At 39.7% G+C, this 20,182-nt stretch overlaps 1 protein-coding gene across 2 annotated transcripts in view; it reads right to left on the bottom strand.

Annotated features, from left to right (window-relative positions):
- Positions 1–19,413: 19,413 nt before the first annotated feature.
- Positions 19,414–20,182, bottom strand: part of UBXN8 (UBX domain protein 8) — a 28,198-nt gene continuing 27,429 nt past the window's right edge. For both annotated transcript variants that reach the window (XM_043560946.1, XM_043560935.1), the window contains one exon: positions 19,414–20,037. In XM_043560946.1, coding sequence (XP_043416881.1) covers positions 19,870–20,037 — 168 coding nt within the window. In that variant the 3' untranslated portion in view covers positions 19,414–19,869. The remainder of the gene's footprint in view (positions 20,038–20,182) is intronic.

Raw genomic sequence — 20,182 nt, 5'->3', positions numbered from 1 at the left:
AAAAAATATATGCAAATGACACTTCCCATAAAGGGTTAGTATCCAAAATGTATAAAGACCTTATACAACTAACACCCAAAATACAAATAATCCAGTTAAGAAATGGGCAGAAGACATCAATAGCCATTTTTCCAAAGACATGCAGATGGCTAAATAGACACACGAAAAGATGCTCAACATCACTCATCATCAGGGAAATACAAATCAAAACTACAATGAGGCCATCTCACGCCTGTCAGAATGGGTAAGATCAACAACACAGGAAACAACAAATGTTGGTGAGGATGTGGAGAAAGGGGAACCCTCCCTTATACTATTGGTAGGAATGCCAACTGGTACAGGCACTCTGGAAAAAAGCATGGAGATTAGTTAAAAATAGATCTACCCAACAATCCAGTAATTTCACTACTAGGTATTTACCCAAAGGATACAAAAATACTGATTTGAACGGATACATACACCCCAATGTTTATAGAAGCATTTTCAACAATAGCCAAATTATGGAAGGAGCCCAAGTGTCCATCAACTCATGAAGAAGAGGTATTATGTATGTGTATACACACACGTGTGCGCGCACACACACACACACACACACACAATGGAATATTAACCATAAAAAATGAAATCTTGCCATGTACAATGATCTGGATGGAGCTAGAGTGTATTATGCTAAGCAAAATAAGTCAGAGAAAGATATCGTATTGATTTCATTCATATGTAGTATCTAAGAAATCAAACAGATGAACATAAGCAGGTGGGGGAGAAAGAGAAAGGCAAACCATAAAACAGACTCTTAACTATAGAGAACAAACAAGGCTGCTAGAGGGGAAGTGGGCAAGTTAAACTGGTGAGGAGTATTAAGGAGAACACTTGTGATGAGCACTGGTTGTTGTGTGTAAGTGATGAATCACTAAATTCTACTGAAACTAGCATTATGCTATATGTTAACTAAATGGAATTTAAATAGAAACTTGGGGTGCCTGAGTGGCTCAGTTGGTTCAGTGTCCACCTCTTGAATTTGGCTCAGGTCAGGTCATAATCTCAGGGTCATGGGATTGAGCTGTCCTTTGGGCTCCATGCTGAGTGTGGAGCCTGCTTAAGATTCTCTCTTCTTCCGCCCCATCCACCCCCACCCACTGCTCTCTTAAAAAATTAAATAAAAATGAAACTTTTTTTTTAAAAAGCAAAAATATAATTTTTGGATGTATCTATTCTTTTTACTTGAAATTTTAAAAATTAGGGTCAAAGATGAAATAAAGGAAATTTTTAACTCTATAAAATAGAATTTAGAAAAGTTAGTTATGGAAACACATTTTTAAGGGCACCTGGGTGACTCAGTAGGTTGATCATCTGATACTTGGTTTCAGCTCGGATCATGATATTGCAGTTTGTGGGATCAAGTACTGCGTTGGGCTCTGCACTGACCACCTGGAGCCTGCTTGGGAGTCTTTCTTTCCCTCTGTGCCCCTCCCCAGCTTGGATGTTCTCTCTCTCTCTCTCTCTCTCTCTCTCTCTCTCTCTCGTAAACGTTTTGAAAAATAAGTCAAGGGATTCACAAACAAAAGGGTGGGGGTGCCTGGGTGGTTCAGTTGGTTGGGTATCAGACTTTGGCTCAGGTCATGATCTTGCAGTGTGTGGGTTTGATCCTGCATTGGGATCCATACTGATGACGTAGAGCCTGCTTGAGATTCTCTTTGTCTCCCTCTCTCTGCCCGTTCCATGCTCTCTTTCTCAAATAAAATTTTTAGAAACTTAAAAAAAATAATAAAAGGGTAAAAATTATGACATATGCATAAAACTTTGAGGGAGGACAAAAATTAAGTCCACTTAAAATGGAGTCAGCAATCCCTATCAAATAACACCAGCATTCCTTCACAGAGCTATAACAAACAATCCTAAAATTTGTATGGAACCAGAAAAGACCCCAAATAGCCCAAGTAATCTTGAAAAAGAAAACCAAAGCAGGAGGCATCACACTCCCGGACTTTAAGCTGTATTACAAAGCTGTAATCATCAAGACAGTATGGTACTGGCACAAAAACAGACACATGGATGAATGGAACAGAATAGAGAACCCAGAAATGGACCCACAAAAAATGGCCAACTAATCTTTGATAAAGCAGGAAAGAATATCCAATGGAATAAAGACAGTCTCTTCAGCAAACGGTGCTGGGAAAACTGGACAGTGACATGCAGAAGAATGAACCTGGGCCACTTTCTTACACCATACACAAAAGTCAACTCAAAATGGATGAAAGACCTCAATGTGAGACAGGAAGCCATCAAAACCCTCGAGGAGAAAGCAGGCAAAAACCTCTGACCTCAGCTGCAGCAACTTCTTAACACATCTCCAGAGGCAAGGGAAACAAAAGCAAAAATGAACTATTGGGACCTCATCAAAATAAAAATCTTCTGCACAGCGAAGGAAACAATCAGCAAAACTAAAAGTCAACTGACAGAATGGGAGAAGATATTTGCAAATGAAGTATCAGATAAAGGGGTAGAATCCAAAATCTTTAAAGAAGTTATCAAACTCCACACCCAAAAAACAAATAATCCATTGAAGACGTGGGCAAAAGACAGGAATAGACACTTCTCCAAAGAAGACATCCAGATGGCTAACGGACACATGAAAAAATGCTCAACATCACTCATCATCAGGGAAATACAAATCAAAACCATAATGAGATACCACCTCACACCTGTCAGAATGGCTAAAATTAACAACTCAGGCAAGGACAGATGTTGGCGAGGATGCAGAGAAAGAGGGTATCTTTTCACTGCTGGTGGGAATGCAAACTGGTGCAGCCACTCTGGAAAACAGTATGGAGGTTCTCAAAAAATTAAAAATAGAACTACCCTACGACCCAGCAATTGCACTACTAGGCATTTATCCAAGGGATACAGGTGTGCTGTTTCAAAGGGACACATGCACCCCCAATGTTTATGGCAGCACTATCGACAAAAGCCAAAGTATGGAAAGAGCCCAAATGTATATCTAAGGATGAATGGATAAAGAAGATGTACACACACACACACACACACACACACACACACACACACACTGGAGTATTACTTGGCAATCAAAAAGAATGAAATCTTGCTATTTGCAACTACGTGGATGGAACTGGAGGGTATTATGCTAAGCAAAATCAGTCAGAGAAAGACAAATATATGACTTCTCTCATGAGGAATTTAAGATACAAAAACAGATGAACATAAGGGAAGGGAAGCAAAAAGAATATAAAAACAGGGAGGGGGACAAAACATAAGAGACTCTTAAATATAGAGAATAAACAGAGTTGCTGGAGGGGTTGTGGGAGGGGGGATGGGCTAAGTGGGTAAGGGGCATTAAGGAATCTACTCCTGAAATCATTGTTGCACCATATGCTAACTAATTTGGATGTAAATTTAAAAATAAAGTAATTAATTTAAAAAAATGGATTCAAACCTAAGTGACCATCAAGTTCACAGACTGCTATATACATCGGATGTTAACATTTATTTATTTTTGAGAGACAGAGCAAGACAGAGCACAAGTGGGGGAGGAACAGAAAGAGAGGGAGACACAGAATCCGAAGCAGACTCCAGGCTCTGAGCTGCCAGCACAGAGTCTGACGTGGGGCTCGAACTCACAGACTACAAGATCATGACCTGAGTAGAAGTCGGCTCCTTAACCAACTGAGCCACCCAGGTACCCCTGCATAGGATGTTATATATAAACCTATTAGTAACCACAAATAAAAAATCTGTAATAGATATGCAAAAAATAAAGAGGAATCCAAGAATATCATTAGTGAAAACCGTCAATTCACAAGGGAAGAGAGCAAGAGAAGAAAGGAAAAGAATTACAAAAGAAGACCTTAAAATGAGAAACAAAATATCAATAAGCATGTATCTATTCAATAGTTATTTTGAATGTAAATGTAAAAAGACATAGGGTGACTGAATGGATAAAAAAAAACCCACCTCTATGCTGCCTACAAGAGACTCATTTCAGACTTGAAGACACCTGCAGATTGAAAGTGAAATGATGGAAAAATATGCAAGTGTAATCAAAAAGAAAGCAGGGATAGCAATATTTATATTGGACAAAACAGACTTTAAAACAAATACTGTGACAAGAGACAAAGAAGGACACCATATAATAATAAAGGGAGGGGCAACTGGCTGGCTCTGCTGGTGGAGCATGCAGCTCGTGATCTCAGGGTTATGAGTTTGAGCCCATGATGGGGGTAGAGATTACTTACAATCCTTAAAACAAACAAACAAACAAACAAAAACCTAGTAACAATTAAGGGAACAGTAAGAAGATATAACAACTGTAAATATTTATGTACCCGATGTGGTAACACCCTAATACATAAAGCATCTGTTAACAGACACAAAGGAAGAAATCGATAGTAATACGATAATAGTAGCAGATTAAAAAAAAATTTTTTTAATGTTTTATTTTTAAGACAGAGCATGAGTGGGATAGGGGCAGAGAGAGAGAGAGGGAAACACAGAATCCGAGGCAGGCTCCAGGCTCTGAGCTGTCAGCACGGAGCCCGACGTGGGGCTCAAACTCATGAACTGTGAGATCATGACCTGGCCAGAAGTTGGACACTTAACCGACTGAGTCACCCAGGCGCCCCAATAGTAGCAGACTTTAACACTCCCTAACATCAATGGATAGATCATCCAGAAGAAAATTAACAAGGAAACAGTGACTTTAAATGATACATTGGACTAGATGGATCTAACAGATATAGTCAGAGCATTCCATCCAAAACAGAATATACATTCTTTTCAAATGCACATGGAACATTCTCCAGAATAGATCACATTAGGCCACAAAACAAATTCAAAATTCTCAACGAATTAAAAAAATTAAAGTCCTATCATGCATCTTTTCTGACCACAATGGTATGGAACCGGAAATCAATCACAAGAAAAAGTCTTGGAGGGGCACCTGGCTCAGTCGATTAAGCAGTTAAGTATTTGACTTTTGGTTTTGGCTCAGGTCATGATCTTGCAGTTCCTGGATCAAGCCCAGCTTTGGGCTCTGTGCAAAGAGTAGAACATGATTGGGATTCTCTCTCTCCTCTCTCTTTGCCCCTTACCAGCTCACACACCCATGCATTCTTTCTCTCTCAAAATAAATAAATAAACATTAAAAACAAATCTGGAAAGAACACAAATACATGAGGGCTAAATAGTGTGCTACCAAATGGGTCAACCAAGAAATCAGAGAAGAAATTTAAAAATACTTGGAGACAAATGAAAATGAAAACACAGTGGTCCAAATCTTTACAATGCAGCAAAAGCAATTTTTTTTAATGTTTTTATTTATTTTTGAGACAGAGAGAAAACACTAGCTGGGGAGGGGCAGAGAGAGAGGGAGAGAGAGAACCCCAAGCAGGCTCCACTGTCAGCACAGAGCCTGACATGGGACTTGATCTCAGAAACCGTGAGATCATGACCTGAGCCAAAATAGAGTCAGACTTTAAGCAACTGAGCCACCCAGGTGCCCCAAGCAAAAGCAATTCTAAGAGGGAACCTGATAGCACTATAGGCCTATCTCCTCAAAAAGCAAGAAACATCTGGGATGCCTGGGTGTCTCAGTTGGTTAAGCGTCCAACTTTAGCTCAGGTCATGATCTTGCAGTTAGTGGGTTCGAGCCTGCGTCAGGCTCTGTGCTGACAGCTCAGATCCTGGAGCCTGCTTCAGATTTTATGTCTTGCTCGCTCTCTCTCTCTCTCTGCCCCTCCTCTGCTCGTGTTCTATCTCAAAAATAAACATTAAAAAAAAAAAAAAAGGCAAGAAACAACCTAACCTTACACCTAAAGCAACGAGAAAAAGAACAAAGCCCAAGACAGTAAAAGGAAAGAAAAAATAAAGATTAGAGTAGAAATAAATGAAATAGAGACTAAAAACACAATGAAACTGGGAGCTAGTTCTTTGAAAAGGTCAACAAAATTGATGAACCTTTAGTAAGACTCATTTAAAAAAAGAGAGAACTCAAATAAATAAAATCAGAATTGAAACAGGAAAAGTAACAATCGACACCACAGAAATATAAAGGATTGTAAGAGTAGTGTTACTAAAAATAATATGCCGGGGCGCCTGGGTGGCGCAGTCGGTTAAGCGTCCGACTTCAGCCAGGTCACGATCTCGCGGTCCGTGGGTTCGAGCCCTGCGTCGGGCTCTGGGCTGATGGCTCAGAGCCTGGAGCCTGTTTCCGATTCTGTGTCTCCCTCTCTCTCTGACCCTCCCCCGTTCATGCTCTGTCTCTCGCTGTCCCAAAAATAAATAAACGTTGAAAAAAAAATTAAAAAAAAAATAATATGCCAACAAATTGGACAATCTAGAGAACATGGATAAATTCCTAGAAACATAAAATCTTCCAAAATTGAATCAGAAAGAAACGGAAAATTTGAACAGACTGATTGCTAGCAAAGAAATTGACTCAGTAATCAAAAATCTCCCAGCAAAAGTCCAGGACCAGATGGCTTCACAGGTGAATTCTACCAAACATTTAAAGAAGAGTTAATACCAGGGCACCTGGGTGGCTCAGTCTGTTGGGCGTTTGACCTCAGCTCAGGTTCCATCCCCATGTTGGGCTCTGTATGGACAGCTCAGAGCCCTCCCCTGCTCATTCTGTCTTTCAAAAAAAAAAAAAAAAATTTAAAAAATACTCTCTCAAAAATAAAAAAATTTTTTTTTAAATAATGAATGAATGAATGAATGAATGAATAAGAATAAAGAAGAGTCGGTACCTACTGTCTCAAACTATTCCAAAAAATACAAGTGGAAGGAAAGCTTCCAAATTCTGAAGCCAGCATTATCCAAATACCAAAACCAGATAAAGACCTCACAAAAAAAGAAAACTAGAGGCCGATATCTCTGGTGAACACAGATGTAAAACTCCTCAACAGAATGTTAGCAAACTGAATCCAACAATACATTAAAAAGTCATTTACCACAATCAAGTGGGATTTATTCCGGGGATGCAAGGGTGGTTCAATGTTTACAAATTAATCAATGTGATACATTCTATCAACAAGAAGAAGAATAAAAACCATATGATCATTTCAATAGATGCAGAAAAACCACTCGATAAAGTACAGCATCCACATCCATTTATGATAAAAACTTTCAACAGAATAGATTGAAAGGAAATATGCCTCAAAATAATAAAGGCCATATGTGAAAATCTCACAGCTAACATACTCATTGGCGAAAAACAGATTTTCCTCTAAGATCAGGAAAAAGACAAGAATGTCCGCTCTCACCACTTTTATTCAACATTGTACTGGAAGTCCTAGCTGCACCAATCAGACAAAAAATAAAAGGCATCCAAATTGGTAAAGAAGAAGTAAAACTTTCACTATATGCAGATGATAGGATACTATATAGAGAAAACCGTAAAGACTCCATCAAAAAACTACTAGAACTGATAAATGAATTCAGTAAGGTCACAGGATACAGTGTTAAATACGGAAATCCACTGCATTTCTATACACTAGTAATGATGTAGCAGAAAGAGAAATTAAGAAGACACTCCCATTTAAAATTTAAAAATTTAAACTCCCATTTAAAATTTTAAAAAAGAGTAAAATACTTAAGAATAAACTTAACAAAAGATGTATTCTAAAACCTGTTAAAAACTGATGAAGAAATTGAAGATGACACAAACAAATGGAAAAATATCTATGCTCATGGATTGGGAGAACCAATACTGTTAAAATGTCCCACACTGCTCAAAACAATCTACAAATATAATGCAATCCCTATCAAACTACCAACAGCATTTCTCATAGAACTTGAACAAATAACCCTAAAATTTGTATGGAACCACAAAAAATCCCACATAGGCAAATCAGTCTTGAAAAAGCAGCACAAAACTGGAAGTATCATAATCTCAGATTTAAAAGCTATAGTAATCAGTAAGTTTATCATATAGTAAACAGTATGGTACTGGCACAAAAATAGACATACAGATCAACAGAACAGAATAGAGAACCCAGAAATAAATCCACAGTTTTATGGTCAATTAACTTACAATGGGAGAGGCAAGAATATACAATAGAAAAAAGGCAAACTCTTCACTAAATAGTACTGGGAAAACTGGACAGTACATGCAAAAGAAACTGGACCCTTTTTGTATACCATACATGCAAAGAAAATTCAAAATGGATTAAAGACCTAAATGTGATACCTGAAACCATAAAATCCCTAGAAGAAAACATAGGCAGCAATCACTTTGATATCAGCCATAGAAACACTTTTCTGGATAGGTCCCCTTTGGCAATGAAAACAAAACCAAAAATAAACTATGGGGATTACACCAAAATAAAAATCTTTTGTACAGTGAAGGAAACCATCAACAAGACAAAAAGACAACCTAGTAAATGGCAGAAGATATTTGCAAATGATATATCTGAAAAGGGGTTAATATCCAGAATATATAAAAAACTTATACAACTCAATACCAAAAAAACAAATAATCGAATTAAAAATGAGCAGAGGATATGAACAGACATTTTTCCATGGAAGATGTACGGATGGCCAACAGTATTAAAAGGTGTTCATCACCACTTACCATCAGAGAAATGCAAATCAAAACTACAATGAGATATCACCTCAGTCCTGTCAGAATGACTAATAAAAAACACAAATAACAAGTGTTCACAAGGATGTGAAGAAAAAGGAACTGATGGAAATGTAAGCCGGTACTACCAGCCATTATGGAAAACAGTATGGCAGTTCCTCAAAAAATTAAGAACAGAATTATCATATGATCCAATAATTCCACTACTGGGTATTTACCCAAAGAAAATAAAAACACGAATTTAAGGGGCGCCTGGGTGGCTCAGTCGGTTAAGCGTCCAACTTCAGCTCAGGTCACGATCTCGCGGTCCGTGAGTTCGAGCCCCGTGTCGGGCTCTGGGCTGATGGCTCAGAGTCTGGAGCCTGCTTCTGATTCTGTGTCTCCCTCTCTCTCTGCCCCTCCCCCGTTCATGCTCTGTCTCTCTCTGTCTCAAAAATAAATAAACGTTTTAAAAAAATTTAAAAAACACGAATTTAAGAAGATATGTGCACCCCTATGTTTATTGCAGCATTATTTTTTCAACGTTTTTTTTTTTTATTTTTTTATTTTTGGGACAGCGAGAGACAGAGCATGAACGGGGGAGGGGCAGAGAGAGGGAGACACAGAATCGGAAACAGGCTCCAGGCTCTGAGCCATCAGCCCAGAGCCTGACGTGGGGCTCGAACTCCCGGACCGCGAGATCGTGACCTGGCTGAAGTCGGACGCTTAACCGACTGCGCCACCCAGGCGCCCCATTGCAGCATTATTTAAAATAGCCAGGGTATGGTAGCAACCCAAGTGCCCATGGATGCACTTAGATGAATAGATGAAGATGTGGTGTATAATACAATGGAATATTACTTGGCCATAAAAAATAATGAAATCTTGCCATTTGAAACAATATGGATGGATCAGAGGGTATAATGCTAAGTAAAATAAGTGGGTCAGAGAAAGGAAATACCATATGATTTCACTCATATGTGAAATTTAAGAAATAAATGAATGAAAAAAGAAACAAAAAAACAGACTCTTAAATACAGTCAACAAACTAGTGGTTGCTGGAGGGGAGGCGGTGGGTGAAATAGGTGAAGGGGATTAAGAGTACACTTATCTTGATGAGCACCGAGTAGTATACGGAACTGTTGAATCACTATATCGTACACCTGGAACTAATATAACACATCAATAACTGATGTTGGTGAGAACATAGAGAAACTGGAGCGCTCTTACACTGCTATCAAAAAATGTAAGAAGGTATAGCCCCTTTGGGAAACTTGGCAGTTTCTTAAGCATAAAATTACCTTGTGCCTAGCAATTTTACTCGTACATATCTACCCAAGAGAAACTACAATACATGTTGACACAAAGATAAGTATGCAAATATTTATAGCAACATCAACTATAATAGCCCAAAACTGGAAACAATCTAAATGTCCATCAACTGCTGAATGGATAGACAGAAATGTTATATTCATACAACAGTAAAGTACTATTAATAAAAAGGAAAAAAAGGGGGGGGGGCAGCTGGGTGGCTCAATTAAGCCTTTGACTTCAGCTCAGGTCATGATCTTGTGGTTCCTGGGTTCGAGCCCCGCTTCAGATTCTGTGCTGACAGCTCGGAGCCTGGAGCTTGCTTGCGATTCTGTTTCCCTCTCTCTCTCTCTGCCCCTCCTCCCCCTCTCGTACTCTGTCTCTGTCTCTCAAAAATAAATAAACATTGAAAAATAATGGGGCGCCTGGGTGGCTCAGTCGGTTGAGCGTCTGACTTCGGCTGGGGTCACAATCTCGCGGTCCGTGAGTTCGAGCCCCGCGTCGGGCTCTGGGCTGATGGCTCAGAGCCTGGAGCCTGTTTCCGATTCTGTGTCTCCCTCTCTCTCTGCCCCTCCCCCGTTCATGCTCTGTCTCTCTGTGTCTCAAAAATAAATAAAAACGTTAAAAAAATTAAAATAAATAAATAAATAAATAAATGAGGGGTGCCTGGGTAGCTCAGTCAGTTAAGCATCCGACTTCAGCTCAGGCCATGATATCGAGGTTTGTAAGTTTGAGCCCCGCATGGGGCTCTGTGCTAACAGTTCAGAGCCTGGAGCCTGCTTCAGATTCTGTGTCTCCCTCTCTCTCTGACCCTCCCCTGTTCAAGCTCTGTCTCTGTCTCAAAAATAAAATAAAAACATTAAAAAAATTTTTTGTTTAAATAATTAAATAAATGCATAAAATAAAAAGGAATAAACTGAAATGTATTACAACATGAATTTCACAATGTGCTAGTGAAAGAATGAAACATGAGAAACTACATATATTCCACTTATATGAAAATTGCAGAAAAAGATACATTTATAGGGACAGAAGTAGATTAGTGTTTGCCTTGGGGTGGCCAGTAGAAATGGGAAGTAACTGTAAATAGTCATGAGGGATCTTACTGGAACAATGAAAATGTTCTAAGACTGATTTATTGTCATAGCTGTTTCATTTGATAAATTTTCCCAAAAATCTCTTTTTCTTTTTAACGTTTATTTATTTTTGAGACAGAGAGAGACAGAGCATGAATGGGGGAGGGTCAGAGAGAGAAGGAGACACAGAATTTGAAACAGGCTCCAGGCTCTGAGCTGTCAGCACAGAGCCCGACGCGGGGCTCGAACTCATGGACCACGAGATCATAACCTGAGCCAAAGTCGGATGCTCAACCTACTGAGCAGCCCAGGCGCTCCATCTTTTTTTCTTTTTTAATTAAAAAAAAATTTTTTTAACGTTTATTCATTTTTGAGAGACAGAGAGAGACAGAGTATGAGCGGGGAAGGGGCAGAGAGAGAGGAAGACACAGAATCTGAAGCAGGCTCCAGGCTTGGAGCTGTCAGCACAGAGCCCGACACAGGGCTCAAACTCATGAACTGTGAGATCATGACCTGAGCCGAAGTCGGACGCTCAACCAATGAGCCACCCAGACACCCCATCTTTTTTTTTAAATATATTAATTTCCACACCCAACCTGTAGCTCGAACCTGCACCCTCAAAATCTAGAGTTGTATGCTCTACTGACTGAACCAGCCAGGCACTCCCAAAAGTCTTTTATTTGTACCCTTGAAATGGGAAAATGTTATATATAAACTATACCTTAGTGAAGCTGTTTACAGAACAAAATAAAACCTGTGCAATGTAGAGGCAGCTGGGTGGCTCTGTCAGTTGAGTGTTGGACTCTTGATTTCAGGTCATGGTCTCACGGTTCATGGTATGGAGCCCCACGTTGGACTCTGTGCTGACAACTTGGAGCCTGCATGGGTTCTCTCCCTTTTTCTCTCTCTGCTCCTCCCCAACTCATGCTTGCTCATTCTCATTCTCTCTCTCTCTCTCTGTCTCTCTCAAAGTAAATAAGTATACATTTAAAAAAACAACAGGGGCACCTGGGTGGCTCAGTCAGTTAAGAGTCGACTTTGGCTCAGTTCATGATCTTGCAGTTCATGAGTTTGAGCCCCTCACTGGGTTCTGTGCTGATGGCTCAGAGCCTGGAGCCTGCTTCAGATTCTGTGTCTCCTCTCTCTGCCCCTCCCCCGCTCACACACTGTCTCTCTCTCTCTCTCTCTCTCTCTCTCTCAAAAATAAACATTAAAAAAAAAAAACAACACAACAAACTTGTGCAATGTAACCAAACCAGTCTTTAAAGGGAAATTTATAACTAAGTGCTTGTATTATAATAAAGGAAGAGTTTAATATTAATGAACTGTTTACTACTCCATAAAATAAAGTTAAAAGATTACAGCAAATATTAAAAGAAATAAAATATTCCAAAGAAAAGATCAACAAAACCAAAGCTGATACTTGAAGACTAATAAAATATGAAGGAAAGGAAGACACAAATAAAAGCCTGAGTTTTGCAAAATAGAAGATTCAAAAGGGAATAAAAAAATTAAAAGGGTACTATGAATACTATTTGCCAATAAATTGAAAACAAACAATGAGCAAATTACTGGAGTATCTTGACCTTATCAAAACTGACTAAAAAATAAATGGAGTCTAAATACTCATCTTACCAGGGGTGCCCGGCTGGCTCAATCAGTAGAGCATGCAACTCTTGATCTTGGGGTTTTGAGTAGGAGCCCCACGTTGCGTGTAGAGATTAAAAATAAAATCTGGGGGCACCTGGGTGGCTCAGTTGGTTAAGGGTCCGACTCTTGATTTCAGTTCATTTCAGCTCAGATCATTTCATGAGCTCACGGTTCATGTGTTTGAGCCCCGAGTTGCATTGGGCTCTGTGCTGACAGCATGATGGAACTTGTTTGGGATTCTCTCTCTCTCCTTCTCTCTCTGCCCCTCCCTCACTCTCAAAGTAAATAACTTAAAAAAAATAAATTTATAGTCTGCCTTCAAGTGATATCCCACCACTTCACGTACAGAACCTTTCACTAGTATGCTTCCATTGATCCCCTCACACTTTCTGCTACCGTTGTCTTACATCTTTCTTTTACAAGTATTAAAAATCCCATAGAACATTATCACTTTGTTTAAACAGTAGACTATCATGTAAAGTGATTTATATAATAAGGAAAACCTTTTATGTATGTACTCAGGTCAATCTATACCATTTCCAATGCACTTAATTCCTTTATGTCATATTTCCATCTCGTATAATGTTTTTTTTCTTCTGAAAGGTTTACTTGAATATTTCTTGTAAGGCAAGTCTGCTGGTAATGCATTCCTTCAGCTTTTGTATATCTTAAAAAGTATTTGGGGCGCCTGGGTGGCTCAGTTGGTTGAGCATCCGACTTCCTCTCAGGTCATGATCTCACAGTTCATGGGTTTGAGCCCTGAGTCGGGCTCTGTGCTGAATGCTTGCTTGGAGCCTGAAGCCCGCTTGGGATTCCGTGTCTCCTTCTCTCTCTGCCCCTCCCCCGCTCATGCTCTGTCTCTCAAAAATAAATAAATGTAAAAAAAAAATTTTTTTTTTAAGTATTTGTTTCAGCGCACCTGGGTGGCTCAGTTGGTTAAGCAAATGACTTCGGTTCACATCATGATCTTGGGGTTCGTGAGTTCAAGCCCCTCATTGGGCTTGCTGCTGTCAGCATGGAGCCCGTTTTGGAGCCTCTGTCCCCTCCCACTCTCTGCCCCTACCCCACTCATGCTCTCTCTCACAAAAATAAATAAAACATTAAAAATTTTTTTAATAAAATTTAAAAAATAAAATAAAATAAAGTATTTGTTTCATGTTCTATTTTGAAAGATATTTTCTCCATTGTCCCTGCGTACCTGTATCGGAGAGAGGGTTTTCCTCCGTGCTTGGTCTGTGTGTTGTGATTTCAGCCTGCTGGTGCCTGGGACCGGGTGCCAAGTTCATGGCAGGAGCAGGAGAGATGCCCTATTGTCCTAACTCCGCCTCCATCTCAGGCAGGCCCTTTGTGCTTTGACTTCCCAGGTGAGGTTTTCTCAGGGTTCCTGCTCTTCCTACCTGTGGCAACCAAACTCCGCCTTGTATCTGTGGTTGGTCTAGGGTGGCTGTTTGCTGCGCCGCCCCCAGCAATAGCCAGCATCTGTTTCGTATCTGTATCCAGCCCTCCCCCAGGAATGAGAATGTTTGCTTCTACTCTTCCCCTGGGAGCAATAAATCTTTACCTATGTCTTCGGAGAGGCAGATGGATCTTCCTTTTACTGCTTCTCCAGCCAACAGTAGATCTATGCCAGCGTCCTGAGGTCTTCGTACTTGGTGAACCGCCTATGGTTCCGCCTATGGTCCTCTACAAAGAGGCTTTGTAGAGGAGAAGGATCCTAGAAAGCTAGTGGAGCTTTAAACTCATTCCTCCACAGCCAGCAATCACCTCCTCATTTGCAACCAGGTTGGCCTTTCCTGGTCTCCTGCACCTGTCTTTCTCCCCTCCACAAACACCTGGCGAATGAAGGCTGATAGTGAAGTGCTTTCAGGTGAGTGGAAACTCCCTTTCTGTCTCAGACCACCGGCCAGGACTGGCTTTGAGGCGGATGCCTTGTTCAGCCACATACAGCCCACACCTAGAAGGTCCTCACGCTTGATTTAATGCTCGCTGTCACCATCTGGAATTCTTCACTTTCCAGCGAGGTTTCCCACATTTTCATTTTGCACTAAGACTCACAAATTAAATAGCCAATCCCATTCCAAAGTGATACAGCGGCCCACGCTTGGCCTTTAAAAATGTTAAAATCTTAGCTGGATTTGTCTTATCTGTTTGTATAGCACCCACAATTCTACCGAACCTCTTCCTGTCTCTCCTTGTAGTGGATTATCCCCCTTTGGAATTCTGGTTCTGTGAATCCTTTGCAGCCTCAGCAATCTGAGGCTCAAAAATGTTATGGTTTTGTGCATCATCCAGCTGCTTCTTGTTAGAGAAAAACATTCTTTACAGCTTTATCCTAAGTAGAAGGATATGTACGGTTTAGAAGGATATGTATTATTTTTAGGATCTGTTTCAGCTAGCAGAACAATTAACTGATTAAGACTAGTTCCCCCCCCCCATCTCCTGTCACCTTTATTTATTTTTAATTTTTAAAAATGTTTTAATGTTTTTTTTTTTTTGAGAGACAGAGCATCAGTGGGGGAGGGGCAGAGAGAGAGAGAGAGAGAGAGAGAGAGAGAGACAGAATCTGAAGCAGGCTCCAGGCTCTGAGCTGTCAGCACAGAGCCCGATGATGTGGGACTCAAACTCACAAACCATGAGATCATGACCTGAGCTGAAGTCGGTCGCTCAACCGACTGAGTCACCCAGGTGCCCCTGCCCTTTTTTTTTTTTTTTTAATCTTAAGCCTGTTGATATCATTAAACAGTTTATCATGGAAATTATACAGAATTAGAAAGAAGAGTATAAGGTACCCTAATGTACCTTTTATTAGGCTTTAATATTTATTCAGCTATATGCCCACCTACTGTCCTCTCCCCATTATTTTGAAGCAGATTTTTACCATAATTCCTATGATATTGCAGCATATATCTTTAGAGATAAAGATTCTTTTCTTTCTCAACCACAATGCCATCATCATACCTAAAAATAATTCCTTAATTATGTTTCTAATTTTTCCAACTCATTTCAAAGGGACTATAGTATAAAAAATAGTATTATTAACCAAGAATCTAAAGATTTAAGGTTTGTGTCCTTTCTCTCCATCCAGGGGAAGAAATTAGTTTTGTAACCAAGGAAACAACCATCTATCATTAGCGCTTTAGCAGTACAACTAATAGTGTTTTTTCTTTGCTTAAAGAAAAATATATTGCTATGCAAAGAAATAGCCCCAATGATGTTTGTGTTAGAAATTGGGGACACAGGAGGAAACTTTATGCCGCAAATTTTAAAGGCCATTTGCTAATTACTAAAATTTGGCTTTTTTTTTTTTTTTAATTTTTTTTTTTCAACGTTTATTTATTTTTGGGACAGAGAGAGACAGAGCATGAACGGGGGAGGGGCAGAGAGAGAGGGAGACACAGAATCGGAAACAGGCTCCAGGCCCTGAGCCATCAGCCCAGAGCCTGATGCGGGGCTTGAACTCACGGACCGCGAGATCATGACCTGGCTGAAGTCGGACGCTTAACTGACTGCGCCACCCAGGCGCTCCTAAAATCTGGCTTTTTAAAAGAGAACAAAGATTGTTTTTTTTTTAAATATGAAATTTATTGTCAAATTGGTTTCCATACAACACCCAGTGCTCATCCCGACACAAAGATTGTTTTTTAACGATAATATTTTCTGTCGTCTGTATCCTTGGAAATGGATGATGATGGACAACTGAAAATAGAGTCTATGAAAGTCTGCGATCAGAACAGGTAAATACGGAAGTGTTTGTTCATTTTCTATTGTATTTCTATCTGCACTTGAGTCTATTTCAAAGAATAGTGGAAGCTTACTGACTCTTTGAAAGGAGCCCTAAGACATATTGCCAGCTACAGAAGCCAAAGAATCTCCCCAGAACAGCAAAAGGCATTCACCCTAAGGCCATTTCAACCTGTTAGGGAAAATATCCTGAATGTTTCTTGTACTAGTTCTCCCTTGCCACATAAAAATTTACCCACCGCGGAGCTGGCTACCACAGTTCCTAAGTAGCACAGTTTCTTGTTAGCTTTCACAATATCAGTTTTTCAAGGGGTCTAAAAATGTGGGGTCCCTTTTTGCTTTTTTAATCAATTGTACATAAGCATAGAAAGTCCAATAGGACATACTTTTAGTATACAAGTTTAGTCACACTTATTTCTGGGTATTATGGGTTATTTTGTTTTCATAACTTTGTAAAGTTTCGAAACCCTTTGAGGACATCCGACTTCGGCTCAGGCCATGATCTCACGGTTCGTGGGTTGGTTGGAGCTCCACATTGGGCTCTGGAGCCTGCTTTGGATCTGTCTCCTTCTCTCTCTGCCCCTCCCCGTTCATACTCTCTCTCAAAAATAATTATTTAAAAAAATTGGGGGGGGGGGTCCCTGGGTGGCTCAGTCAGTTAAGCATCCATCTTAGATTCAGGTTATAATCTTGTGGTTCATAGGTTCAAGCCCCGTGTCGGGTTCTGTGCTGACAGCTCACAGCCTGGAGCCTGCTTTGGACTCTGTGTCTCCCTCTCTCTGCCACACCTCCCCTGTTTGTTGTCTCTCAAAAATAAACATCTTTTTTTAATTAAAAAAAAAATTGAAACCCTTTCACAATCAATTTGAGTCTTTTTTTTCATTAAATTTTTTTTTAATGTTTATTATTTTTGAGAGAGAGAGAACAAGCAAGGGAACAGTAGAGAGAGAGGGAGGCACAGAATCTGAAGCAAGCTTCAGGCTCTGAGCTGTCAGCACAGAGCCCCACACAGGGCTCAAAGTAACAAGCTGTGAGATCATGACTTGAGCTGAAGTCGGATGCTCAACTGGCTGAGCCACCCAAGCGCACCCCCTCTTTTCATTTTGTTTTCAATGTGAGATATTCCAGAGACCAAAAAAAAAAAAAATGTTAAAGGTGAGACAACTTATTTTTTTCAAACATATATTAAGTATATACTGTATACTAAGTACTTCTGGAGGGAGAAAAAGATACAATTCTTGCTTTTAAGGAACTGTTTGGGAAAACAAAAACATACCTATAGTACAGGGTAATAAATTCTACAGAAAAGGTAGAAGGAGCACTAAAGAGGGGCCAAAACACAAGAGGAGTCAATTAACTTTCTTAAAATGTTCATTTATTTGTTTTGAGAGAGAGAGTGGGGTTAAGGCAGAGAGAGAGGGAGAGAATCCCAAGCAGACTCTGCACCACCAGGGCAGAGCCCAACGCGGGCATCTGTGAGATCATGACCTGAGCTGAAATAAAGTTCCCCAGAACAAGGAGCTTCTTATACCACACTTGAGAGCGGAACTTGGTATTATCGTACATGAATACACCATTGCAGGAAAATGAAATGACCAGATATGAAAACAAACAAACAAACAAAAAAAACCCACCCAGGGGCGCCTGGGTGTCTCAGTTGGTTAAGTGTCTGACTCTTGGTCTTGGCAGGTCATGATCTTACAATTCATGGGTTTGAGTCCATCAGGCTCTACACTGGCCATGCAGAGCCTGCTTGGGATCTCTCTTCCTCTCTCACTGCTCCTCCCCTGCTCACTGTGTCTCTCAAAAGAAGTAAACTTAAAAAAGTGTAAAAAAGCTCACCTGTATTTTCATGTTTTCATTGTTTTACTATTATTTTATTTTTAGAGACAGAACATGAGTTGGCGAGAAGGAGGGAGAGAAAGAATCATAAGCAAGCATGGAGTCTGACACAGGGCTCGATCCCACAACTCTGGGATCAAGACCTGAGCTGAAATCAGGAGTTGGACGCTCAACTGAGTCACCCAGGCAACTTCCCATTGTTTTATTTATAAAAATATTGATCCACCTGGAACTTCCAAATGTTCCAATTTAATGTAAGGTGAAATGAAATAAACCTTGACATTGATTAAGTAAACAAAACATACCTATCAAAAAGAACTTTATTTTTTTTAAGCCTTCTTTTCACATTTTTGTTTTTATTTTAATCACCCAGTGTTCATCACAAGTGCACTCCTTAATCCCTATCACGTATTTCACCCATCCTCCCACTCCCCTCCCCTCTGGCAACTGTCAGTTTGTCCTCTATAGTTAAGAGTCTGTTTCTTGGTTTGTCTTTTTCCCTTTGCTTATTTCTTAAATTCTACATGAGTGAAATAATATGGTATCTTTCTCTGACTTACTTTGCTTAGCATTATACTCTCTAGCTCCATCCGTGTTGTTGCAAATGGCAAGATTTCATTCCTTTTTATGGCTGAATAATATTCCATTGTGTATGTATACCACATCTTCTTTATCCATTCATCAACTGATGGACACTTGGGCTGCTTCTGTATCTTCGCTATCGTCAATAATGCTGCTATAAACATACAGGGGCATGTATTGCTTTGAATTAGTACTCTTGTGTTCTTCGCCTACTTAGTAGTGTGATTGCTGGATCATAAGAGTTCAATTTTTAACGTTACGAAGAACCTCCACACTGTTTTCCACAGTGGCTGCACCAGTTTGCATTCCCACCAACAGTGCAAGAGGGTTCCCCTCTCTTCACATCCTCACCAAAACCTGTTTCCTGTATTATTGATTTTAGCCATTCTGACAGGAGCGAGGTGATACCTTGTTATAGTTTCGATTTGCATTTTCCCTGAGATGATGAGTAATGTTGAGCATCTTTTCATGTGTCTGTTGGCCGTCTGTATGTCTTCTTTGGAGAAATGTCTGTTCATATCTTCTGCCCATTTTTAATTGGATAATTTGTTTTTTGGGTGTTGAGTTTATAAGTTCTTTATATATTTTGGGTACTAACCCTTTATTGGATATCAAAAAGAACTGTAAAGCATTAGAGACCTTTGAAATGTCTTTAAAGTTTCATTTCTAGAAATAAAGCAGAACAAACATTTCTACCTAATAGATTTTAAAGAGTTTGACTGAATTGTGAAATGTTCAGTATGGCAAGGTGGACTGATGAGGCAGGAAACAAAGTCATATGATTTTGTTTTTCAACACAGTGATGAATGATGTCAGCTAGGAAAAATACAAATCATGGAGTGCCTTACTGTACACATTTTTATCTAGTTTTCAGATGGTACATTATGACGGCACATTCCAAAAACTATTATATGCAGAGAGCAATCCTTTTCTAATCCTTCGTGTCCATACATTCCCGAGGATATCAACATTCAAGTGTTTACTGCCTTGAGCTCAATCAAGGTATGGCATGATTTTAACCTGAAACCTTTATGTCCTGTAAGATCATGGCATAACTGATTTTATGTAAAACAGGTCATTCTCATTTCTTAATTAGTTGCTCTGGTCTTTTTCTTCCACATTGAGTACAGTATCCATAGTTATTCCAATGTCCTGCAGGGACCAGCCTTCCTCTACTTCCAGAGGCCTTCTGGGAAAGGAAGTAGAAAGGCTGTATAGAGATATGTGGTACCCGATTTTCATCATCCAGTGAAATAAGACCTAAAAGATAAAAAGTTTAGTTATCAAATACTGTGCACAGTTGTATCCCTCTAGATTACCATGATATTTTACAATTCCTTCATTGTTAAATCATGCCCTGAGGAGTAATAAAACAAAACCTTCTAGAATTTAAAGGAAAATAGCA

The sequence above is a fragment of the Prionailurus bengalensis genome, chromosome B1, assembly GCF_016509475.1.
Source record: "Prionailurus bengalensis isolate Pbe53 chromosome B1, Fcat_Pben_1.1_paternal_pri, whole genome shotgun sequence".
NCBI classification, from domain to species: domain Eukaryota; kingdom Metazoa; phylum Chordata; class Mammalia; order Carnivora; family Felidae; genus Prionailurus; species Prionailurus bengalensis.
The sequence above is the reverse complement of the archived record's forward strand: the minus strand, read 5'-3'. Positions and strand labels throughout refer to the sequence as shown.